Below are 25245 nucleotides of genomic sequence, written 5' to 3' on the forward strand. Positions count from 1 at the left end.
TGATGCGATATCAACATCACAGCTTAGAGTATTGGCCGATATCGATAGTTACCTGAAACAAACAATATGGGCTCAAATTCTACTTGTATTATTTATTTTGCTGTGTGGACTGTTAGAAAAGGCTTGATCGTTATTACCCAAACAGAGAAGAATGGTCAACAACAATAGGTATGAGAAAAATTAACACATTTATTATTTCAAATTTTAAAAAAAAGAGGTTAATAATAACGGGGCTAGGTATAGGATACAAGAAATGCTGAAGTAGACTAAATCCTGCAGCAAAACTTTGGAGCAAAGTGCTTGGATCAGAGATTTTGGATGTAGGCGGATATATTCCAATACTCATTTTTTGGCTGATACTGGACCGATTTCCGATATCAGTATTAGCGGAGAACCCTAATATTGACTTATACGTTGGCCCGATGTTTTGGCCATTGAACCCTCCTCCTCAGTCGGTCAGATGATTAACACAAAGTATGGAAACAGTGACCCAAAGTACCTTAATCTGTCCAGACACATCATCACTTTACCGTTTAACTTAATAATTAAGATAAAGGGTACAAAAGAGGGTCACTCCATAAGCCTCACACAAACTTATTAGACTTAACACGACTTAATGTTCTAACTTCAGTCCATTCCATCAGGCTTAGACCCACATAGAACATATTTTCAGATACGATACACATGGAAAGATATGAAACAGTGTGACAGCAGCTTAAGAAATGTTTAATAGTCCGCTTCCTGTTCCAACGGATCGCGGGCTGCCGGGCTGGATGTTTCCCAGTACAAGCTTTAGTTTTTGGCCTCAGGAAGATGCCAAGAAAGTATTTGCTCATGTGGGAAAACAGTTTAAGTCAATGTTGCTGAGAGACAAGAGCAGCCACATGGGGAGTCAGAAATAACCAGCCCAGAAATAGAGACGCGAACAGTAATAGCTAGTTGGCTTCGCTCCAAAGGTTGTGGTTTTTGCCTTCATTGTTTCTCCTTAAATGTGCTGTAGGAATAGAGTCTGATTAGAGGTGAACGCTGTACAACGTAGCTGCGTTTTGGGGGGGCAGAAAATGATATCACTTCTGGTTAAGTGTTGTAACTTTTCAGTGCTACAGTCTTTCCAAAGCCACATCCCCACCAGAGGTGTATCTTTAGCCTTTGCTGAACACTTGAGGAATGTTGGCGGGATTGGAGACAATATCTGGGGCTACAGGAAGCGGAAAAACAGAACAGATAGCTTTTCAGGACTGGCAGCAGATTCTGTTTTGCAATACTGAATTTGCTCGTATTACTTCCAAATATGTCAAACAGTGGGCCTGTGAGGAAATATTACTGATAGTTTGAAAGATGTGTCAAAATACGTTTTTTTTCCCTCCAATACTAAAGTGAATTATCTGCAGTTTTCCATACCAACTTAATTTGGTGCTATAACTTATGTTTATCAAAATCTCGGCAGATGTTTCTAACAAAGAACTTTGTGGTTCAAACCATATTTCTACGTGCAAATTACTTTTTCCAAACACTTCCAGAATTCTGGAAGACCGTCCTAGTATGTTGTCTTGTATTTCACCTCATATGGATTCACAGGGAGCTGCCATGCTAATGTATGCTAGCTAACAAAAAAAAAAAAAACTGGGCATGCAGTTTATCTTTTACACGTCACCGTTACATCAATACCCAGAAGATATTTTTATGCCTGTGTTCCTCTTATTGGAATATTGTTTTAAAAAAAGCTGAAATGACAGTTTCGCAATTCAATCTGGGTTCTAGTTTTGAGATCAGCACATGTGAGGGTGCCGCCTCTTTCTTCTCACTACGTTTTCTCATTTCTCCTGTTTCCCTGAATCACGCTGAGGTTGTCCTGCTCTATACTTTTTATTCACAACCTCAGCTAGGTCTAAATGTTTACCAGTAAAGAGTATCAAAGTCATTCAACCACAAACCTGGCTGTGTTTTATTGGGATTTTATGTGATTAACAAACTAAATTGTAAAATATTGAAGTTTCACATTGACGTTTGTGGTAATTATTTCAATAAGATTGCGAAATGTATTGCAAAGACTCACGCAGGTACTTTATCTATTTTAACGTGTTCGAAAATTCCTTAGAAAAGCTTAAACGTAAGTTGCTGAAACCTGTAGAAACCAGTTAAACCTGTCAAGATAGAAATTGCAACTCTTATGACTTATGCTATGTTCACACAGCAGGGATTAATGAATTGGGAAGTTCATACGGTAATAAAATAAAGTCAGATATGTAGAGCAAGGGCCTTAACATCGGAGTGGGGTCACCTTTGGCCTGCTGTGTGAATGTAGCCCCGGCTCCAAGTGGTATCTGGAACACATTGATGGAAAGAAACACATAACCAATTGACTTGTTGTATTTATAAAGTTGTGAACAAATTTTGCCACAAAGAACGAGCCTCATTGTTGGGGCTTGTTGGTGTAATCTCCTGAAATATCAAGGATAGGATTAGCCTTTTGATGTACAGACCTGTATACCCTTCATGCTTTGTTTTCCTGCTTCAGCTCACTGAGCATTAACAAACGGGTAATTACCAGGTTTCTACTGGTCGATATCGCTCACTGAGGAGACTTATTCCCTTAAAAGACCTGAACCTAATGATACACTCGCCAGTTTTACCTCCGCTTTTTTTTAAGTACAGTGAAAGAGTTTCTCCTGTTTTGTATCAAACTGTAATCCTCAGATTTTTCCTAAATGCTGCAACGAACCAATGGAGTTAAGCCATCATCACGTCTCATTAGAAGTTCTTTTCACACAGATTCTTTCAGGGATGAGAGGGCAGTGAGTGTGGGTGTTTGGAGTATCAAAGTCTGTGTCATAGTCCCTGGGGGCAGCCTGATGCATTCCTATTGTGTGGTAAAAGAAGGTCTCTGGATCGGATCCTGGTGGGAAGCCAGACCGGGGGTGGGGAGGCGGAGTTGGACACAGACGAGCTCTGTTTGGTATTCTTCTTTAACACTCCTGCGCTTGTACATCTCAGAGTTTAAGCATGTTGCTCATTGGGTGCTGCTGACGTAACGCGGAGGGTTAGGGGCCACTAGTTTGGCTCCTCTTGTAAGTGGAGGAACGGGGTCGCGGGGGGAGCGTGAGCCACTGTGTGGCCAATACGAGGAGGTGGGAGGAGAGCAGTGGAATAGCTGAACAAATCAGTCAAACGTCTTTAATTGAAACCACAGAACACTGACAGTGTGTTAATCATGTTACTGAAGACCATCGGGCCTCTTTAGGTTTTTTTTCCTCATAACTTTAAATTAAAATGAACTTGTTCACCAACATGGAAAGCAATGGCTTAGGCAAAAAAAAAAAAAAAAAAGAAAAAGTATTTTCTCAGGCGTCAAGGCTGCCATTTCTCCTACCGAGCTGTGCGCCGCCCTTTCCTGTTTTCCTTCTCCTCCATTCTGTCCTTTCACACCCATTCTCTGGACGGGAAGCACCAGCTCTCCCACTGCCCCCTCCCAGCCATGACCAGTTCTGTAACGCTGCTGCATATGCTTTAACTGCTGACTTCCTGACGCTACTAGTCATTAATCACTGCAGTGCTACTGAGGTCAGCTCTTCTGAGAATTTGGCAGCATGGTTTAAGTTAGAAGGGAGTCGGTCCTGTCATGTTCTCGTGTGTGATTCAGTTCAGGGCCGACTCCTGACCATGTTTGAATTCGTCGTATGCTGGTTAAAGTGATATATTAATACAACAACTGGATCTGTCAGGAAAGTGTTGGACGTTTTCTTTCTCAATCTTCAAAAAACATTCATCACCAGAATGTAAATTATTGAGCTCATTTTAATTTATCTTCAGATTAATCAATGAACTGCTTATTGCTACAGACTTAGCTGCGAAGCAACATTGCAATCAACTAATCCACCACTTAGCACGTTTTTCAAAGACGTTCTTGTCCTTCTGTGTTTTTTTTTAAAACACACAGGAGCTGCGTTCCCATTACGATAGCACACAGATCCTTGCCTATTGTTCTTCTGTTGACAAAAACACAATTGCACACAATTTTGCAATCGAGGTGGTTCCATTAAATAAGAAATGAAATTAAAATCCCACTTGAATAAGCTTGTTCATGTGAGAAGTCATTAAAAATTCATGGTAAGACGAATGTAAACAGCTACAGATATGTTCATAATTCAGCCCTGGTGCTAGCGTTCATCGTCTGTCAGCCTAATTCAGGCACTGGATAAGACAGAATAAGGCTGTAGCCGCTCCCTTATTCTTGGGAACGGCTCCGTATGCGGCATCTGTGGAAATTTGTGATTTTCTACAAGAGTCGTGGATTCAACTTGTTTGAATGACAAAATAGTTTTTATTGAAAAATGCAAGTTTTGTCACAATTGCCGTGTTGCCATTAAGCAAATTTATTACCGCAATCCGTTTGTATTACATTCTGGTCAACAGAAACACAGCTACTGAGGTCTGAAAGGAGACTAACTTTTGAGGTTTCTCCACTCGCTCGTAGCGTTCACACCGAAGAGTGCTCCTATTATCTCGACCTGATAGAGCACATCTGACTTTCCAGTCGGTGCGTTTCTGGTTAGGGTCTGGCCAGCGGAAGCCCATTTCTCTGCAAATTCAACCTGTATTCACAGTGCATGTACAGAACCAGCATGACGGGTCACTATCACGGTCGAGCAGCGCTCAACATCTCAGGAATGCCTGAGAACCTCTGCCCCCGTTAGACACGCACCACAATTATCTGCCATGTTCCAGCCTCTCCTGCCGAGTGACAGATCCACGTGAAGTCCATAAAAAGCCAAGCTGCCTTTAGTCACAGCTCAGGTGTGTGTGTGTGTGTGTGTGTGTGTGTGTGTGTTTATGTGTTGCTATCTCAGTGAAAGAATGACAAGGACAGCTAAATAAACTTTTAACAGCCACTGCTGAGCTGCCCTGGCTCTACTAAAGGAGCTGTCTGTAACTTCTATGTCGTCTGGTTCTCTCAGGTTTCTTCTACGTTTGAGTTCTGTGGTTGCTCTGCTGGAGCCCTCCCTCTCACTTCTACACATTTGTTTTTTGTTCCATCTTTTTGGCTCATGAATATTGAAGTTGTTTGTAGATTTCAGCCCTCATAAATCTGAGTATTGCTGGATGATGGAAGAGTATGCGGTATTCTTGGCAATCGGAGGCTCTTTCAAAACGATGTGTTCGGTTTCTAAACTGTGTAGGTTTTTTTGGATTTAGTCACACCGACATTCAGCTCTGGATGAGCAGGGAAACTTTTTATTTGAACATATGACGAGAATTAGGATATTGGTATCACTTTACCAATATTTTTTTTTTTTAAGTTTACAGCTCCAAACTTTGTCTGCACTTGGAAGTGTTTTTTTTTTTGTTGTTGTTTTTTTTATCTCGGTTTGGAAATTGTTGTTTTCTACGGGGTCACTGACAGTATTCTGTGAGACAAAGTGGGACTGCTGGGAATCTGGGTAGCCTCAGAGGAAACTGCTCTTCCTTTGTGGGAATCAGCTGGGGGAAAAAAAGACAGCAAGGCTAAAAATGCCTACTTAGTCCCTCCATTTTGTGGTTTCGTCAACATGAACCAGTCATAAACTTTATACATTATTTTGAGGGGGGGGCTTTGGACTGTGTTATTATTTAGATTTGGACAGATTAAGCAACGTAAAAGCGATGATCAAGTTTACACGACTGTTCTGTGTATAAGTAATGAATGCACTTGAGTATTATAAGTGTTTTTGTCTATGTTCCTATTTAGAGTTATATAAATGTAATGGTTTACTCAGGATTTCCCCTGGAAAAGCTGCTGATTCCAGTGAGAGGGGCATTAGTACAGTCCACCAGTGGCCCATTCTGCTTTTATGCTGAAAAGTCTTAAAAGTTACAAAAATTTGGAGGCACGTTAAGCCTGGTGGCCTACCAGTTTGTTTGTTCTTTAACCCTATTTTAAGAGGACATAAGCACAAAAAAACACTGTTAGCATGAGTGACTCTTTGTTGTCGCAGAGAAGAGTTGTATATTTAAATCACTGCATGTAGGAGAGATCTAATTGCTTTTATTAAAAAAACAAACAAAAAAACACACAAAAATTACAATAATTCCTATCATTGCTAAATAACCCACTCATATTGTTTATTCCATTTATAATAATGTTGTCCATATTTATTTTATATTTGCTAACTTGGACCTTTTGTGGTGCTTTTGTGGAGTTCAGAGTTTACCACGGACTCTTATTGGGTAGATTTGCTGGTTAACTCGTCAGACTGTTTTAGCTAGTTGCCTAATTCACATCAAAACTTTTCAAACACAATGAACTGAAAGGTCATTTTGGAACTGTAAGCAAGTCAAATGTAACTCTTGAAGATGAGCTTTAGAAACGGTGCACCGTTTTTGCTCCTTTCCTGTCCTTTAGCTCTCTGACTCCAGCTGTAGGTTTTATATTTTTAACCAACATTCCTCTAAATGCCGTGAGCCTGAAGACACTCGACTCCCAGCCTGAGTTTTACAGGCCTGGTTTGCATCTGAATGGATCCTTCAGAACGAAGTGAAAACAGAACCGGAGCGACGGTGAAAAGGAAATAGTTGAATGTTTTTGTAGTTGCCGGAATGCGGCGCGAAATTGATCATTTTGAAGTGTGGTCTCTCTGGAAATACTTGTTTATTCTCCTTGACGTGGACCGCACTCTTTGTGTAAACCTCTCTCTCTCTCTACGTCTCTGTTTTAACAGAAGGTTCTCAAGTTGTATAAAATCCGTATTTTTATAGTGGTGTCCCATTGTCAGTCATTGGTTATGTATTTTCTTTCTTATTATTCTTTTTAACTTTAAATGGAAATACACGGGCAAATACATGAGAACTAGGCACAGCACTGGAGATTTGAGCCATCTGATCTAATCTGGGGGGCTGCAGACAGGCAGTCTGCTCTTCTGTGTCTATTTAAATGAACACACACACACACGCACACACACACACACGCCGTCACATAAGCATACAGGAATGCACTGGTCAACACCACACACACTTACAGTCAGAACCTCTTTTCCCAACAGTGTAAGGGAATGTAATTTTATTATCCAGCCCCTGTAAAAGACCAGCAGCAGCTGGTAGTTAAAAGAAATCAAGACAAAAAAAAAAAAAAAAAAAAAGCTCCTGTCCTTTTATCGCTGTCTTTCTGGATTCAATTTGAACCTCATGCTCTGATATCCAGTGTGGAAAACAGGAGCTTTCTCTGTGGAATGAATCTCCATGAGGTTTTGATTATTGCTCAAGCACAATATTGGCTTCACATCCCAGCTATTATTTAGCTGTGGTATTTTTTAAGCTCCTGCTAGCCTGTGTAATAAAAGCTAAACTTCCACCGCTGATGTGTCTCGAAGTCATAATATTTCCTGTTCTGTTTGTCTCTGTTGCGCAGCTTTCATTACATTAGCATGGCTAATGTAGTTGCAGCATCGCCAAAGCGACACAGTTTGTTACCTGGTGACCTTGAGCTTCAGTGCAGTTGTTCTGTGAAGCTCTCAGAAATTTGTTAAAGAGAATTTGTAGAGAAACGATCAGGAAAAATTGGCAGCTGGATGGATGATGTCCCTTCTGTTGCCAACTCATACTAGGGTAGGTGTAGGCATCCTGCACAAAAAAATAAAAAATTAGCTTGGCACTACCGGGTTTAAGCCTGAAAAGAGACACAATGTGAGAAATATAAAGCCGTTGACAAGTGTAACAAACAGATTCCGGACGTGTCAGTTTCTGCTATTCTTGATTGTAATACAGCAGCATTTCCCAGTGTAGTATTCAAAGCTTCTTCGGTCTTAAATTTCATTCAAATTTCAAGGTCTTACATTTGATTTGCTGAAACCTGCAGATGCCTTGTTAGGAGACCTGCTATAAGTCACAGTTCATGTGGGATAATCTGATGGCACTAGTCAATAACGCATCACTTGTACGCAAGAATACTGCTGAAAGAAAGCCAAAAAAAAAAAAGTCATGCAACAGCAATAATACGTTTGAGTAAGACCAAAATCAGAACTTTGGCTGAGGAGCAAAATGCTGCGTGTGGCAGAAAACCGAAACGCCATTGTGAAACAGGCAGAGGACGCCATCAGCCTGCGGCAGAGGAAAGCAGAACCACGACCCTAAACTTACAGCCAAAACTGCAACAGAATGATTAAGCTTAAAGAAGATTCATAAACTAGGATGGCCGCCATCGACGTCTAGATTTAAATCCAATTGGAAATTTGTGGCAAGGCTGGAAAGCTGTTACCCCAAATCCAATTTGACTGAGACTGAGCTGTTTTTGCAAACATCATTTGGTGAAGATTTAAGTCTAGATGTGGAAAAACTACTGAAGAAGTACAGCCAAAGACTTGCAGTTGTACTTGCAGTGAAAGGTGGCGTGACAAATTAGAGACCTGGACGGGTTGAATAGAAACGTTTGCTGAGATGCTGAAAACCGTCCATCCTTGTCCTTTCAATTCACAACTACAATCTACTTTGTGGTAAAACACTCACAGTTTTACCACATCCACCTTTTGTTCCAGGAAACAAATAAGTTATTCCTGCACTTTCCAAACGCCACAATCATCTGCGGTGACGTTTAGGAAAAAGATGTTCATCTCCAAAACATAAACTGTTAAAATGTTAGGGCTTCTTTAGGACGGCTGGAAGTGGTTTAAGTACAGTTACAGTCTTCAAAAGCCTCAGAGATAACATTGTAAGAGAGCGCCTTCCTACTTTGGTTTGCACCTGTAAACAAGCCCTTTTGTTCCCTTCTACTTAAACATTTGTTTTAAGTAAGGAAAGCTGATGTATTATTTTGATAAAAAAATGATCTCAGATCGCAAGTGTGAGTTAATTTGATTATATATTTCTCTCCAAAGAGTTTCTATTTCCATTTTCTTTGGTTCAGATCACCATCCAGGCCAGATGACTCGACAAATTCCGACTCCTAGTCAACCAGTAATCATTCTGGGTATTATTTATTAGCAATATATCAAAACTTTCTTACCGAAGAAAGTTTTGATATATGAGTAGGTTATAGACAATAAACAGTTGAAATAAAAGATTAAATGTGCTTTGAGACACATTGAGTCCTTCCCCTTTCCGTGGACCTGCAGTCGCCGCATCCATTAGTGAGCCCTGAGCTCTGCATTAGGATCAGACTGAAATCCGTCGATACGGTTCCGACCAAAGAGGCTGCGGCATCAATAAACACGACAGCGGAGGGGCGGGACTCCAAGGAGGCGATGCTATTTACAGTAATGGGGGAGATCTGGGGAGGAGTGGCGGCCTGCTCTTTGCGTGGATACGTTTGTGTGCGAAAGCGGTCTGAATTTAATTAAGTCTGTTCCTCGGTGACCGCTAGAGAGAAGCCAAGCAACTGTCTCTGGATAATTTACGACCTCCAATTACAAGCAGGCCGCTTACAGTTGCGGCCCGTTACCTGCAGCGGATCCGTCTGCGCTGCTGCGGTCGGCTTCGGTCGGCTGTGTGCTGTCGCGCATGCAAACATTCAGAGCATCAAGCAGATAGCCCTATCAATTGGATCCAAAACATGTTTACCTCTGAAGGTGCTTTTTCTTGTTGTCCTCTTTTAGGGTTGCAATTAATGCACATTTTAGTAATCGATTATTCTGAAGATTAATCGACTGACCAGATTTTAAAATTGGCAGATTCTCAAGATTTTTTTATCTACTTTAGCTTATTTGATGGAATATTAGAAATGCATAAAAAAAAATTGCAAATAAACAAATGAGTCAGGAAATAGACTTTTTTTTAATTTTTTGTCCTAAAGTGCAACGACACAGCCTTCCTTTAGTGAACACTTGATCATATGCATCAAAAGATGCATTTGCAGCCAATTAAATTCTTCAGCTCTTTCTGCTTACCTGGCTTAACTGATTAATAATTATATAGCAAAAAGTGCTTAATACGAGATTTATCTTTTTAGAGAATTTGAACCAGGTGTAGATAAAAATGAACGGTTTTTATTTGATCTCAAATGCAAAATGTCTACATTTTTGTGTATTTTTGGCTTCTGCTATTTCATCAAACTGCTTCTTGATGAAATAATTGTCATGTCATTGATTACTTGACAAATTATTTAAAAAAAATGTATTAGTCACAATGAATCGTTTCAGCCCTGCTGTGTTTTCTTGTGTGTGTTCAGATGGATCTGAAGCTGATCTTCATTGCATTTATAGGACTCTTTTACTGCTGTAACTCTCAGAAAGGTAAAGTTGGTTTTATTATTTTTTCGAACATGAAGCTAAAACCTTCTTTTTCCACATGATACCATTTTGCTGGTTGTTAGCATGTTTAGTTGAATGGCCATAATAAGAGAGAAGCGTTTAATGAACTCGTAGAAGAAGCTGTGGCGTCCTGGGATCAGATGGAATATTACGAGCCTTCAATCAGTGTTTCACACCTACTGATGCGTAAAATGTATGAAGTTTCTGTCGCAGAGCCGCTCTACAGCGCTGCTCCCTCTGACTCTGACCACTCCTCTCTCTTTGTTTTCCGTCTTAGAGGGGAACGAGTGCATCAACAAAAATGCCAAACACTGCGGAGAGTGCATCCAGACCGGAGCCAAATGTGGCTGGTGTACAGACCCGGTGTGTAACTCGGAGCTACACTTACTGCAGACTAATGCACAGGGCTTAAATCATGGGTTTCTGTTCTATAGAATGCTCTACTTTACTTAAGTATCTTTTTTTCTGCGTCTTCCAACTGGTCTCAAAATTCTCCATACCTGTTTCTGATTGGAAACAACACAGGCATGGCTTATTTTTTGCATTTTACGCAAATCAAATGGGACAGTAAAACAAACAAACAACCAAAAAAAAAACAACTAAATGAATAATAATAACAAATGAAAAGGAAACCATTAAAACTGCGAGATTGTAAATAAAAGGATGATTAAGTAATGTGATGTTAAATTAATACCATTGAAAATGATAAATATTCATTTATGTCGCACAGTATAATCAAATCAGGAAAGTTTCTTGTTAATTTATTTTATTTTTTTTTTTTCGGATGCAATGTTTGGCACATTAATCACTTTGTTAAGCCATTAGAGATGCAAATCTGATTCTGTTTTGTAGGGTCACAGTTTGATTCAGAAACCAATTTATTTAGAGGTTCTGTTTTTATTATGTGACCGTGACAAAAGAAAAAAAGGTCTAAAAAACCAGAAAATGTATTTAAAACAATTCAAATGTAATATTTAAACAAAAATAGGGTTTGTTCATAACTTAAATGATCAGATTTAGATTATCCTTAGGTGCCTGGCGGTGTCTTAAATAAAAAGATCTAAAAAACTTAATCAGACTAAAATTGATTTGAGCAATTTCAATCTATTCAGAATTCCCAAGAATAGAAATAATTTTTTTCTACAAGAACAAGCTGTGTATTAATTTATCCATTTATTATTGATCCGTCCAGCGGACCCTGAATGAGGCACCTCAGAATGTTAATCCCGTCATAAATGATCTCACTTCTTCAGGACTTCCTGAAACAGGGCGAGACCGTGTCAAGCCGGTGTGACGAGCTGCAGTCTCTGATAAAACGGGGCTGCAACAAGACATTTATCGAGAACCCGCTGGGGAAAAAGGACATTCTCAAGGACAAGGATGTGACCAATCGCAGCAAAGAGAAATTGAGACCAGAGGACATCACTCAGGTCCAGCCCCAACAAGTCAGACTCACCCTCCGATCTGGTGCGTAAACATCGACTTCACATCTGGTCCAGCTATGTACATCAGTCACTTTGTAATTTTGACAATTCTTGTCCGTTATAACTGTATAAAGGTGAGCCGCAGTCCTTCAAGCTGAAGTTTAAGCGGGCAGAAGATTACCCCATCGACCTGTACTACTTGATGGACCTGTCCTACTCCATGAAGGACGATCTGGAGAATGTGAAGAACCTGGGGACCAGTCTGATGCATGAGATGTCGAAGATTACGTCTGACTTCAAGATAGGTCAGGAAATCACACTAGTTCAAGTCTCTTATCGTTGTTTGTTGTTTATGTAACTGGGAATGGTTTGTGCTTGGACATTTTACTGCTTGTCCACCTCAGAGCTTTACAAAGTATGACTTTTCTTTGAGTCACCTTCATCATTTTAGCTTTTAGCTCCTCTGCCCTCTCATTGGAAAGCTTTGCAACCTGAACTGGAACAGACTACAGAAATTCTGTCAATAGTGCCTGTTTATTTTAAATGTGTTCAAAATCAGAGCACACTTGGCACAGATGCGCCGCTATCAGGCTGGAATCGGACAAGAGTTTCAAATTTTGTTCTTCCACAATTACGAGTGGCTACAGTTAGGCTTGTCACAAAAACCGGTTGATAAATTGTCCCAGAATTTATTGCGATAAAATATAATATTGTCATTTTGAGACTATAGTCAGGAAATATAATGGTAAGACATAGTAATGCAAGTCAATCCTCTCAAAGAGCTATAAACTTTAATTTCTAACAAACATTAACACTGGAGCTCAATGACATTTTGAATCTTTAAAGAAAATTAACAAAACAACTGAAACAACAAATAAAATGTACACTTAAGCCTCAATAAGCAAATTTGCCCTTGAAAACTAGGCTAACTGAGACCAAATGGCCAGACTGGAGCTGTTTGTCAGCCATTCTTTAGTAGAAAGAGAAAAACAATCAATCATTCAAATGGAAATGATCAAACTCATTTCAATTTATCTTCCGATTAATTGACTTATTGCTTATTGTATCTGTCTGTACCTGTCTACAGTTTATTTTTATGAATAAAGATGATGACCCGTTTACAGCTTTGATTAACACCTTGCTGATACTTCAAAGAGTTCACACTGGCTGCCTTTCCATTGACCATATAATTGCATAATTTAACATTTCAAAAATAAATTCACTTAATGGAAACATGCCATTTCGCAACAAAACAACAACTTGTTTCTCTGTTAAAAACGGATGTTGCCACTGGCGCAAACCACAAAGAAGATGATGACAGGAAGTAGTTGGGAGGATGATGGCGCATCTTGTTTACCAACTTATTTCATGAATTAGTTTTTTCACGAGGGGTTTTCAATCTTACTTAATGGAAACACAGCAATGTCAATTTTGAAAATTATTTTATTTTCCGACGTTACCGGAATACTGACAAAGTTTTACACACGTATGTAATGGAAATGCAGCTCATGTCAGGTACTGATGCAAAATATTCACAAATGTTGGAATAGAAATGGGCTCACCGTCTGGATGCAGTTTTAGAGCATTATCCTTTCACCAAAACACGGAAACATCTATTTTACCTGTAGTTTAACTCTGATTTTTATTATTTTTTAAATTTTTTATTCAAAGGTTTTGGCTCCTTTGTGGAGAAGACAGTCATGCCTTACATCAGCACCACTCCGGCCAAGCTGCTGAATCCATGCACGGGCGACCAGAACTGCACCAGCCCGTTCAGCTACAAGAACGTGCTGCCGCTGACCGGTAATGGCGCCACGTTCAACAGGCTGGTGGGGGAGCAGCAGATCTCGGGGAACCTGGACTCCCCCGAGGGCGGCTTCGACGCCATCATGCAAGTGGCCGTGTGTGGGGTAAGCCGCCGCTCACCGACATCAACAAGAGGTTCAGGTTTTTGGGGTCTTTTGCCCAGCGTTCGCGCCGCTTTCTCGCAGCTGCATCTAATAACGTTTAATAGGGCGGAGATATTTTATGAGTCTTCTATTTTTGGACGCGAATCAAGCTCTCATATGTTTTTTTTTAACGCTGCTCGTTTACAACTCCGCTCCCAGAGATTTGAGGTGATTGCAGATTGGTATTTCTGTTCATTTATTTTTTTTTTCCCACAGCAACAGATCGGCTGGAGGAACGTAACCCGCCTACTGGTGTTTTCCACTGACGCAGGATTCCACTTTGCTGGCGACGGCAAGCTGGGTGGCATTGTGCTGCCCAACGACGGGAAATGCCACCTAGAGAACAACGTCTACACCATGAGCCACTACTATGTAGGGAATGTCTGCCGTTTTGTCTGTTCTGGGAGCATCGAAGGCTTCCTGTGACATGAAGGTAACCTACTCTCTCTTTTGTCTTTTCAGGACTACCCCTCAATCGCTCACCTGGTTCAGAAGCTGAGTGACAACAACATTCAGACTATTTTTGCCGTCACAGAAGAGTTCCAGCCCGTTTACCAGGTTAGCACACATTAGCCTTTTTTTTTTCTCCTCTAAAGCTTTTGTTGTAATCGTAATGAGATTTTAGCCTCAAACCTCTGTGGTAAGTTAGCAACAATGTACAGTTTCAGTACGTCGGTGCATTTGGACTGCAAAAATACCTCGAGACTTTAGCAATTGATTACTGTTGAATATTCTGACGATTATTCAATTAGTTGCATAAAGAAAATTGACCAATTCTGCAGATCTTTTTATTCAACCACTTGTGCTTCTTTATACAATATTACAGTTACTTTTTTGAATAAGAAAATGAAAATTGTATTTCCAAAAAATGCAATGACATGGCATTCAGTTAGTGGATGCTTGAATATTTGTAGCTAAAGATACATCTGCAGCTAAATACGTACCGTCTGCTAATCTGTTGATTTTCTTTTGGTTTTATAAATGGTCCATTTTTATAAAACCACTTTTGTTACTTTTATTAACAAAAGAGGCTTTATTGAGGAGTTTTTTCTTACAGAACTCAAACCAGGCGAAGCTAAAAATGCAATTTGAGGAGATTTTGGTAGAATACGTACATATTTGTACAGTTTTGGCTTAATTACTGCTCTGACTGTTTTATTTTTTCTGCAAATGGCCCTTTTTTGGTCCTTTATACTACAGTTAGCAAGTAATTGATTACTAAATTAGTTGACAGTTATTTCAATCATCGATGAATCATGATGAACCATTTCAGCCTTGGTAGAGGTTGGTTTTAAGGACATGAAAACAGGAGGGTTTTTTTCTTAAATGTTGTTCTTAGTATTTCCTCTTTATCTGTGCAGGAACTGAAAAATCTGATACCAAAGTCTGCAGTGGGCACTCTGTCTGCCAACTCCAGCAACGTCATCAACCTCATCATAGATGCTTACAATGTAAGTACGTTCGTCAGGATTTTAAGCACAACTCAGATCCAGTCGAACTGATCACATCATCAGCGACAGGAACGTTGTGCAGCATTCTGAGTTAAGTTGTGCCTGCATTCCTTCTTAATCTGCAGCTAATGCTTTGTTTATTCTCTGCTGTCTAAACCGAGCTTCCAGATGGCATTCCAGCGAATAAGCAATGTTGTCTTATCTTTTGTGCTGTTTTTTTTTTTTTTTGCCAGGCTCTTTCCTCTGAAGTGATTCTGGAGAACACCAAAGTTTCAAACAACGTGACAATCGAGTACACGTCTCACTGTAAGAATGGAGTGATCAATAAGGGCGAAAATGGAAGGAAGTGCTCCAATATCTCCATTGGAGACGAGGTGGGATGTGGAAGATGATGTTTTTATGTTACAGATATCATAAAGTCTTCCATTGGACAAGGGTGGCATTGTCTTTTGATTAGAAAAAGATTAATTCTACAATGTTGAACATGCATGCTGCAGTAAGCAAAAGAATAACAATACATTCAACACACCCTATTTTTACCAAGCAGAGCTATTTGAATTTTTGGCATCCTAGGAAGAAATGGTTCTGGTAACACTCCACTCTAAAACTTTACAATCTTAGAAAATGTAAAGTGAACCAAGATTTTCTATCAGGGAGTCGAGACTCATCTGCAATCCAAGAATTATTGATATTATTGGCATTACCCAGAGCTGAAAAGAAGTGTACCGAGGACAAAACCCTGAAGGACATCACTACTGACATAGTTGATTTAAAACTATTTGTGTTTGTTGATGTCATCTTTGTCTGACATTATTAGTTTTGTTTAATGATCAAATATATTCCAGAGATTCCCCCCGAAAATTTTCTGATAAAATAAAACCAACACGATGTGTGACTACAAGGCAAATGTGAAAGCTCCTCCGCAGGCTGAACCGTTAAACCACTAACACACCGACCAACCGGGACCACATAGATCAACTTTATCAGCCCAGACACAGAGCCACGTGTCGGGCAGCGTGGTGAGATGTAAACACAGCACATAATTCTTTGTCCACAAAGATAAATCACGCTCACCGCTCCTCAACACGCACCTCTGAAAGCGGTACAAGTAGAGCTAACGCGGAGGGTTTTAAACTTGACGCCTACCTGGATGAAAAAAAAAAACAGTTTGCAAAGAACCATAATAGTTGATGCAAATATCTAAAGAGCCACCTTGTGTCCAGTTTGAGTGAAAGGAAGAGCTTGATCAGCGCTGAGGTAAACTTCAGACATCAAGCAGCAGCAGTGCGCGAGGCAACATGCAGATGTTTATAGTTGACTAAAAGCATGTGAAATGCTCAGCGCAACAAAGAAGCTTGCAGTCCAGCTTATTAAAAAAAAATTATTAATTAAGCGGTTTTTATTTATTTTTTCATTTGTCTTAAAACAAAAACAAGCAACACTTAGCCTGGCGGGTCGCCAGGCTGATGATACACTGAGGGAAACCCTGCATTTTTACATAACAATAGAGCAAAGGAAGAGGAAGTTGTTAAAGAGGCAAATGAATTTTAGGTTTGACAAACAATCAAGATTGGAATAGAAATTATGCTTTTTCTAATTATCCTTTTCAAAGCATTTACAACATTTATTTTATGATAGTCTTCTATTTTCTGTTGTCTGATGCGTTAATATTTTCTGAACAAGTTGTTGTGGAAAATGAGAATTTATTCAACTTAAATAAAAAAATGTCAGCTTTCTGTAAGACTCTGTCTGTCAGGCATTAAACTGCAGCCCTTTCAAGAAAAAGAAGATGCATATTAAGATTAAGATTTCCCAAGCATGTCACTTAAGATTTCTAGTGGCACCAGCAGCTTTTCAGTGAATCGGCATTTCTCCTGTGTTCCTTCAGGTCCATTTTAACATCAGCATCACCTCTAAAGGTTGTCCAAACCAAACCAATCCTGAGATTATCAAGATAAAGCCCCTGGGATTCACAGAGGAGGTGGAGATTATCCTCCACTTCATCTGCGAGTGCGACTGCCACAGCGAAGCCATCAACAACAGCCAGGTCTGCAGCAACGGGAACGGGACGTACGAGTGCGGAGCCTGCAGGTACGAGTCCCTCCAACACCTCATTTTTTTTGTGTCACAATTGGCCTTCTGGTTGTCTAAAGAAGCCCCGTTCGCTTGGCGACCCTTAACACCTCCGCTTCAGGTGCAAAGACGGTCGCGTGGGCCGGGAGTGCGAGTGCAGCAGCAACGAAGTGTCCACGGAGGACATGGACCGGACCTGCCGCAAGGACAACGGCACCGACATCTGCAGCAACAACGGGGAGTGCGTGTGCGGCACCTGCGAGTGCAAGCCGAGGGAGAACCCGGAGGAGAGGTACAGCGGGCAGTTCTGCGAGTGTGACAACTTCAACTGCGACCGCTCTGGAAACAAGCTCTGCGGAGGTGAGTCTGTGGAGAGGATGCACTCTTAAAGAGTCACGCCAAGTCTTTTTCCTGTGAGCGAGCGGAACACATGAGAAACTGGAAACTTGACTGAAAAAGCAGAAACAGATCCGAAACATGACCAACAATATCTTTTTTTGCTCTTTTCTAACAGTTTGATGCAGCCATTGACACACCATCCCAGGATTCAGCATTGCTATTAGTAATATTAGTATAACATTACATGATTTCATAGGTTACAACTTACATGTCTAAACTCTATCCACACGGACCAAAATTGGTGATGGAAATGCTTTATGGCCACATTTCCTTTCCCCAGGTTAGAAAAAGATATGACTGCTTTTTTTTATTTTTTTTTTACTTTTACCTGCTCCAAAATAAAATAATCAAATAATATTTTCTTGAAGAAAACGATTAAAGGATCAACTTATTCGGGTTGCATGTTTTCTGTTTTGTTGGTCTTGAAAAACATACTAAAATATTCTCTCCAACAAAGATGAGGTATGGGTCACTTTGAAAGGGCTTGTTGCCAAATTTATTCTACCGGTATTTGAAAACTTAAAAAAAAAAAAAAGAATAAATTTTTTTCTACCTGGCATTTTCCATTTTCTACTTGGTAAAAGTGTCCATACGCATCAGCCGTTTTTACTGGGGGCCAAATTTGTACAATTGTTGAAAAGTATTGAAGGTTTCCAAAACTCTCCTGAAAAAAGAAGTTCTTATTGTCACTTCTATTGTTATTACAGTAAAACCACAAAATATTGAGACAAAACTTTAAGTCCACATCACCTGCTTTGTACAACTCTGGCTTAAAATGTCTTTCATTTAAAATTCTAACATCTAGTTTTACAGTAACGTCCTTCTTAAAGTCACTGCAGGGCATTGCCTCTGATCCCTAAATGTAAATAAATAATGACAGCTCATTTCTAAACAAAAGGTTTAGAGAAAAAAACCTTTCGGGTTCCATCCTGTTCATATTCAAGTTCTTAAAGAGAAGTGAAAATTGTCTGAAACCAGTCTGAAATGGAGTTAAAAAGTCTAATTCGTGAACCTCAGGATCAGTTGATTATTGCAGAATTATTGTTTTTTTTTTTGTTTGTTTTTTCTTTATGGCGATAATGTTGTAAGAAATATGACCATAACGCGTCTTACTGAGACGAGCTCCGTCGTTCTTCCCTCCGTTCTCTCTGCTGTTCAGGACATGGCGTCTGCGAGTGCAGGAAGTGCATCTGTGATCCCATGTGGAACGGAACTGCCTGCGACTGTTCCCTGGACCAGAGCACGTGTTATGCCAGCAACAAGCAGATCTGCAACGGCAGGGGACGCTGCGAATGCGGCATCTGCAAGTGCGACGACCCCAAATTCCAGGGCCCGACGTGCGAAACGTGTCCCACCTGTCCTTCGGTCTGCGCTGAACACAAGTGAGGAGCGACTGTGTGTGGAATAAAAAAACAACTTTTAAGTTTCTATGTTCACAACTGAATCCATCCACAAAGTCAAGAACACTGGATTCTGTTTTTGGTCTGGCAGAATTTCTCCTTAAAAGTAGGGATGCACCAATCCACTGTTTTCACTTCCGATACCGATACAGATATCTGAGATCAAGTATCAGCCAATGCTGATCCGATACAGAGAAACAGCGCTGAGTTCAAGTAAGAAATGTCTATTTTTTTAAACACATACATAAATGTACTGAATTGCAAACTTATTTGATAACTTTGCACTCGTACAGCACACACACCGAAATACAAATACAGAAAAATGAGACTACTTTAATTTGATCAATCATTGCAATTGGGATTGTTACAGCTAATGTAAAGTAAATAATAAAGAATCTGACACTGACAAAAAATATAGATTGACTATTTTGGTTAAAAATGTTAAAACACCTTCTTTCAAATGGTTCAGAAAGCGCAATTAGAAATTCTAAATATAAAGTAAAACAAAAAATGAAACATGACGTCGCTTAGAGCACATAGCATAGAATTAGACTGAATAGATCTGCCCTTATGGATCGGGCGCATTGCCACGGATACCCAATCTAGAATTGTTTTCAATATCAGGACCAATACAGATATTAATATTAGATGGGTGCATCTGTACTTTAAAACACAAATCTTTTACTAAGAAGTGAAGGGAATGGAAACATTAACTAGAACGCCAGATATAATTTAGCTACACCTTGTTTGCAAAGCTACAATACAGGTTGTCATTAAAGGTAGATTTTATTCTTTTGTTAAAGCAGTTTGCCTTCCCTTCCCAGAATCAGTCAGTTTTTAAAATGTTTCACTATTATTAATTCTGTTTTCTTCAGAGAGTGCGTGGAGTGCCGGGCGTTTGGCACTGGGGTGAAGAAGGAAACGTGTCAGAAGGAATGCAGTGACTTCACCATGCATAAAGTGCCGACCAAAGACAAGATCCCCCAGCCCACCGACAAATCCTACCCCGTCATGCACTGCAAGGAGCGGGACGCCAACGACTGCTGGTTCTACTACACGTACGCCGTCACCAACAGCACGGAGAAGGTGGTCTACGTGTTGGATGAGCCGGGTGAGCACAGACCCCGGCCCCGTGGCGGTTACAGAGGTTGCCCTAGCTGGAAATGTTTGCCGATCCTAACTCTGCTGCCCCGTTCCAGACTGCCCCACGGGCCCGGACATCATCCCGATTGTCGCGGGCGTGGTCGCCGGCATCGTCCTGATCGGCTTGGCGCTGCTGCTCATCTGGAAGCTGCTGATGATCATCCACGACAGGAGAGAGTTCGCCAAGTTCGAGAAGGAGAAGATGAACGCCAAGTGGGATACGGTGGGTGTCTGGAAATCCTGCTGACGTTTTTGGCCAGCGTTTTAGCAGAGGCGATTCAGATGTGGAAAACAGGTGCAGCTCGGCCCTCTGTGTTGCTCTGCTCCTTCACAGGGAAGGTAATCAGTTGTTCTTAGCAGCAGATGGGATTTACTGCCATGTTTATATCATTACAAGCGCCCTCGCTGCCGCTCTGAGCACTCTGGCAGCTGTGAAGACAGATTGAATTTGTTGCTTTTGAACAGGGCTTGACCGAAGAAGGAAAAATGTTGGGAGTCTGTGTGGACTTTTTTGGGAATGCTATGTGCTCTGTGCATAGCAAAACTTTTTCCAGGGAGGGGCTAAGCCTTCTTCCCGCCCCGCTTCCTCCCTCATGTCACAATGGGAGCCAAGATCAACAGGAGGCAAAGCAGAAATGTACTCAGGACCATGTGAAGTCATACTCCGCCACCTAGTGGCAGGGTTATATCACAGTTGATTTGAATTCAGATTAACATGACAAATTTGATATTGTATTGTCACCTTCCTAAAATAATGGCCTAAGTCATTTTATACAGAAAGTGATTTTGTCCCCCCAAAAAAATCACCACCTCTTATTTTTTCTTGCCGAAAACATGATTTAGGTAAAAAAAAAAAAAAAAAAGACACACTTTTGGCAAAAATGTGGTTTTGATGTTATTTAAGTTTTATGAACTCCATGCCAAGTCCCACTTTAGAAAAACAAGGATAATGATGTAGCAAAAGCAGTTGATTATGTCTTCTCTTAACAAATTACAAATGTATTCATCCCCGCAACCTGTCTGTCTGAAATGTATTCTAAATACAGCGATGTAGCGTTAGCGTACAGAGAACGGTGGTGGTTCTGGTCTTCCGGTCAGTAAATCACAGTATTCTACCGTTCTTGCTACTGGCCTGTTGGATTCATCGAGAGCAGATCACCTCAGTTATTCAGTAGGAGTTATATGAGTGGCAAGAAAACTTGAATGTCATCAGTTTATTTTTTTTTATTTTTTATTTTTTCCTGCAATGTAACGCTTAAGTTAAATTGAACATTAAAATCATCTCTCTCTTGCCAAAAGTTGGCAGACAGACGTAGCATTCTCTAGAAAGACGTCTGTGTTGTCCTCCGTTCTCTGCTCTCACCTGACCTTGTTCTTCTCCCTGTATGCTTCTTATTTATTCCTCTTTACTGTTCTGATGTTCCTCGTTTCCCTGCTGAACTCTCCTCTGTCCTCATTCTCCACCTGTAGCAAGAAAACCCAATTTACAAGAGTCCAATCAATCAGTTCCAGAACCCAAACTATGGACGTAAAGGCGCTGTCCTTTGAGTTCGTATTTCTTTTCCTCTCCTCTTGTTCTTCCTGCATGGGCTATTTGTTTTTTTGTTTTGTGTGTGTGTGTGTGTGTGTTTGTCCTTTGACTTTAGTTCCTTCCTTCATTCTATTATTTTTTTCTTCTGTATTTCTTTGTTTATTTTTTTAACAACATAGCCGCTACAGAAGTAGGGGTAAAATCCCTGTTCGGATTTACAGTTTGTAAAAGACTGCATGAGTGTGCCGTGACAAAACAGTGCAGCAAAAACTACTCACCTTTGGAAAAATTGGTTGGTATGAAAAACGTCTAACTAAAGCATTATGTGGTAAGTGTTTGAATAATTGTGTTTATGATGCTTAATGGCTGTCTGGCATGTCCTTAAAGTGTGACCTGCATACATGACGTGTTCATTAAGGGATGATCTCTACTGACATTCAGCGACTAATTTGTGTTTTTTTTTTTCTTTTTTTTTTTTAACTAAAACTACAGCGCATTTGCAAAAGTATCCATGCCTCTTGAACTTTTTTTTCTTTTTTTTTTTTTTTGCATTAAAACCACAAACTTTAATATTTCCTCGAGAGATTTTTCTCTGGTAGACCAAGACTGTAGCAGAGCACCAAAAAGGACGTGGAAAGTAAGAAAACCACAAGCTTCAAATTGCTTAGCAAATAAAGACTTGAAAAGGGGTGGGTAGTTCACCTCGATGCCTCACAATAAAATTCCAGACAGCCAGTTGCCTTAAAGAAGGTATTTAATTGGTATTTAGTTCACCGACTTGATCACAGAGTCAATCCCGCTGTTCTGGGCAGACCAAGGAATTTACTAGACAGTTTATCGATTAGGTTATCAGGAGGTTTAAAGCAGAGTTGAGGTACAAAACTCTATCCCAACCTTGTCAATCCATCCTCCAAAAATGGAAATATGTAGGGGTGGACCCATAAATCCACCCCGATAGATCGATGATTGACCGATACTCTCATGAGTAACCGATCTTCTCCACCAATTTTATCTACCTGTGCAAAGGTCTGAAAATCAGCCACTGCCCGCTTTTGCTCCGCCGTGAGAGGGTTGACTGACCGACCCGCACAACAGGTTAACAATAGTCACCCCAGTGTTGCCAAGTTAGCAACTTGGTCGCTTTATTTAGCGATTTTTCAGTCAAAAAATGAGTATCGGCCAAACTCCGAATCGGCAGGTCAGGCTTTTTAAAAATTGATGATCAGCCACAAAAAAAAGAGAAAAAATTCAATTGGTGCAGCCCTAGAAATATGTCCACAAATCTGACATTTATGTTAGAGTTGCAAAAATAAAACCTTCCTAGAAGGAAAGAGTCAGTCTACCATAATCAGATGAGAGCAAAATATTACTTTTTGGCCCCTGCTGGGGGAATGGTGAGAAAGGCTTTTATCCAGCAGGGACAGTGGAAATGGTCAGAGTTGATCAGAAGGTTGGTGGAGGTAGTTAACTGGGTGGGCAACTGTTACAGACTGACCTGAGAAGACTTGAGACTGGGGCAGGAGTTCAGCTTTCACCAGAACTATGATCTAGATTCTAGATCATCAACATGGAATCAGAGTGGTGAATATGAATTCACATCACGTTTATGTCCTTTTCCTTCCACTTTTCATCTATTTGCTACTTTGTGTTGGTTTACTACCCCAATAACACACCTTGAAGTTATTAGGATTTGAAGTTTGTGGTTATAAAATGACTAAACGTTACAAAAAAAAAAAAAAAAAACTTTTTTTAGGCGCTGTACTTGTTCAGCCGACTTCCTGTGAGGGTTTTGAATTTGAACTCTGTTGTTTTTTGTGTGCTCTCCAGGGTGAAAATCCAATCTACAAAAGTGCTGTCACAACTGTGGTCAATCCGAAATACGAGGGCAAATGATGGCCCCGGGGTCCTTCCTGAACTCTTGACACCGACTCTGCAACAGCTGCAGTCGTACACCAGCCGGTCCGGCGGGAGCGAGTGGCGGAAAATTTGTGCGTTCGTCTTCGTCGCTTCATCGTAGCATTGTATCACTCGGCCATTGCGACCTGTTTGTTGTTACTAACACGTACAATTTACCCCCCATGTGTCGTATTTTTCTTGTACAGTATGCGGTCTTTGTACATACTTTCAAGCGTCGCGTTTTGCTTTCTGCTGACGGACCGGTCCGATTCGGAGCCCACGGATTTAGAAAGACTTCTCCAGCGCGTGCTTCTTTAGCAGTCAAGCCTTCTGTTTAACGCGTCACTGTTGCTGCACTTCATGTCACGTGCGTCTGTGTATATTTAGAGAACGGCTGCAATAAGGTATTCTGAACAATCTCGAGCAGAATTCAGTACAAATCGGACAGAAGGAGTGAATAAAGTGGTTGTAAATGTAGTTTTGCAAGTTCAAAATCATTTGAACTTGCAAATGATTTTAGTTGTTTGTTGTTGGGTTTTGTTTGTTTTCATTTTTTTTTTTTTTGCACTCTTGCAGAGTGCTGACCTGATATAAGAGTCGAAACACAAGACAGATATGAAGTATTTTACTCTTAGTGTTGAGATGGCGTGCTATCGCAAAGAGATTGTATACCACTTGTTAAAAACAACAAAGTAACAGCAATGCTGAACAATCCAAAAAATTTCTGCAGTTATATTATAATGAGATACAGCTCTGATGTAACCAAGTTTAGATTTCTGTATTTTTTATTTTTTTTTAATCCTCAGGTCCCACGTGTTTTCTTATCGATTTGTTTCTGTGCCAGTTTTGTTATTATTCACACTGAATGACTGAAGATGTCGCATGAGTCACCTCAAAAGTGTACTCGCACCCAAATGCCTCTAAACTACAACACAGGGCCTTTCAAAAATATTGCTTTTAAAGTGCCTTTATTTTATTTTATTTTATTACCATGTTTTCCCCAGTGCTGTTCACAAGATATTTATTAAATACCAAAAAAAAAAAAAAACAATAATTTTGTCTGGCTAGTTTGTGGTTCTCTTTTCACTGTTACATTATGTGCATTATGTCCACTCTATTAAAGTGGATACTTTTCAATGATTTTTTCTGAATTAAATCAATTCTGATTATGCCATGTTATATACTACTCCAAATTTGTTTCAGAAATTTTCTAGAAAAAAAATGCAGGGAAATTTCTGAGTTTGAGAAGTCAAAAATTTGAAAGAAAAAACTCAAGAATTTTAATTTTTTTTTTTTTTAGATTAATTTCATAAATTGTCAAGAAAACATTTTTGAAAAAGTAAAAAGAATAAATAAATAACTTTTGGAAATTGTCAGTTTCAAAAGTTCAACATTTTTGGCTTCTGAAACTGAAATTTCACAGTTTTCCCAGAAAATTTCTTGATCTCAACATTTCTGATTTTTTTTTTCTTGCAAATTTTTGACTTTTGGAGTTTTTTTTAGTTTTTTTTTTTATAGAAATTGTCTGAGATCTTTCTCAAAATGTGCACTTTTTGGCAGAAACTTACAACAGGAAGTAGACTTAAGGCAAAAAAGCAACACATAATCTCCAAATTTAGAGAAATTCAAGAACAGATGAGGAACAAAGTCAGTGATATTTTTCAGGCTACCTGTCAAACTCTAAGGTTTGGGACTGCAGCAGAACAATCCATCATCTACAAAAAATAAACAGAGCAGTGGGGATTTTTTCCAAGACATCAATGAC

At 40.0% G+C, this 25245-nt stretch overlaps 1 protein-coding gene across 2 annotated transcripts in view; it reads left to right on the plus strand.

Annotated features, from left to right (window-relative positions):
- The window catches only part of itgb1a (integrin, beta 1a), a 32605-nt gene extending 8077 nt beyond the window's left edge, over positions 1 to 24528 (plus strand). The window contains exons 2-17 of one of the 2 annotated variants that reach the window (XM_044104383.1): positions 10133 to 10196; positions 10492 to 10577; positions 11468 to 11681; positions 11773 to 11943; positions 13310 to 13548; positions 13804 to 13959; positions 14050 to 14145; positions 14949 to 15038; positions 15272 to 15412; positions 16927 to 17129; positions 17233 to 17471; positions 18670 to 18892; positions 19786 to 20021; positions 20110 to 20276; positions 21524 to 21601; positions 23412 to 23550. In XM_044104383.1, the coding sequence (XP_043960318.1) occupies positions 10133 to 10196; positions 10492 to 10577; positions 11468 to 11681; positions 11773 to 11943; positions 13310 to 13548; positions 13804 to 13959; positions 14050 to 14145; positions 14949 to 15038; positions 15272 to 15412; positions 16927 to 17129; positions 17233 to 17471; positions 18670 to 18892; positions 19786 to 20021; positions 20110 to 20276; positions 21524 to 21601 (2403 nt within the window). In that variant the 3' untranslated portion in view covers positions 23412 to 23550. Of the gene's footprint in view, positions 1 to 10132; positions 10197 to 10491; positions 10578 to 11467; positions 11682 to 11772; positions 11944 to 13309; positions 13549 to 13803; positions 13960 to 14049; positions 14146 to 14948; positions 15039 to 15271; positions 15413 to 16926; positions 17130 to 17232; positions 17472 to 18669; positions 18893 to 19785; positions 20022 to 20109; positions 20277 to 21523; positions 21602 to 23411 lie in introns of both variants that reach the window. The other variant, XM_044104384.1, reaches the window with a different exon arrangement.
- Positions 24529 to 25245: the final 717 nt, after the last annotated feature.

The sequence above is a fragment of the Gambusia affinis genome, linkage group LG21, assembly GCF_019740435.1.
Source record: "Gambusia affinis linkage group LG21, SWU_Gaff_1.0, whole genome shotgun sequence".
Lineage (NCBI taxonomy): Eukaryota > Metazoa > Chordata > Actinopteri > Cyprinodontiformes > Poeciliidae > Gambusia > Gambusia affinis.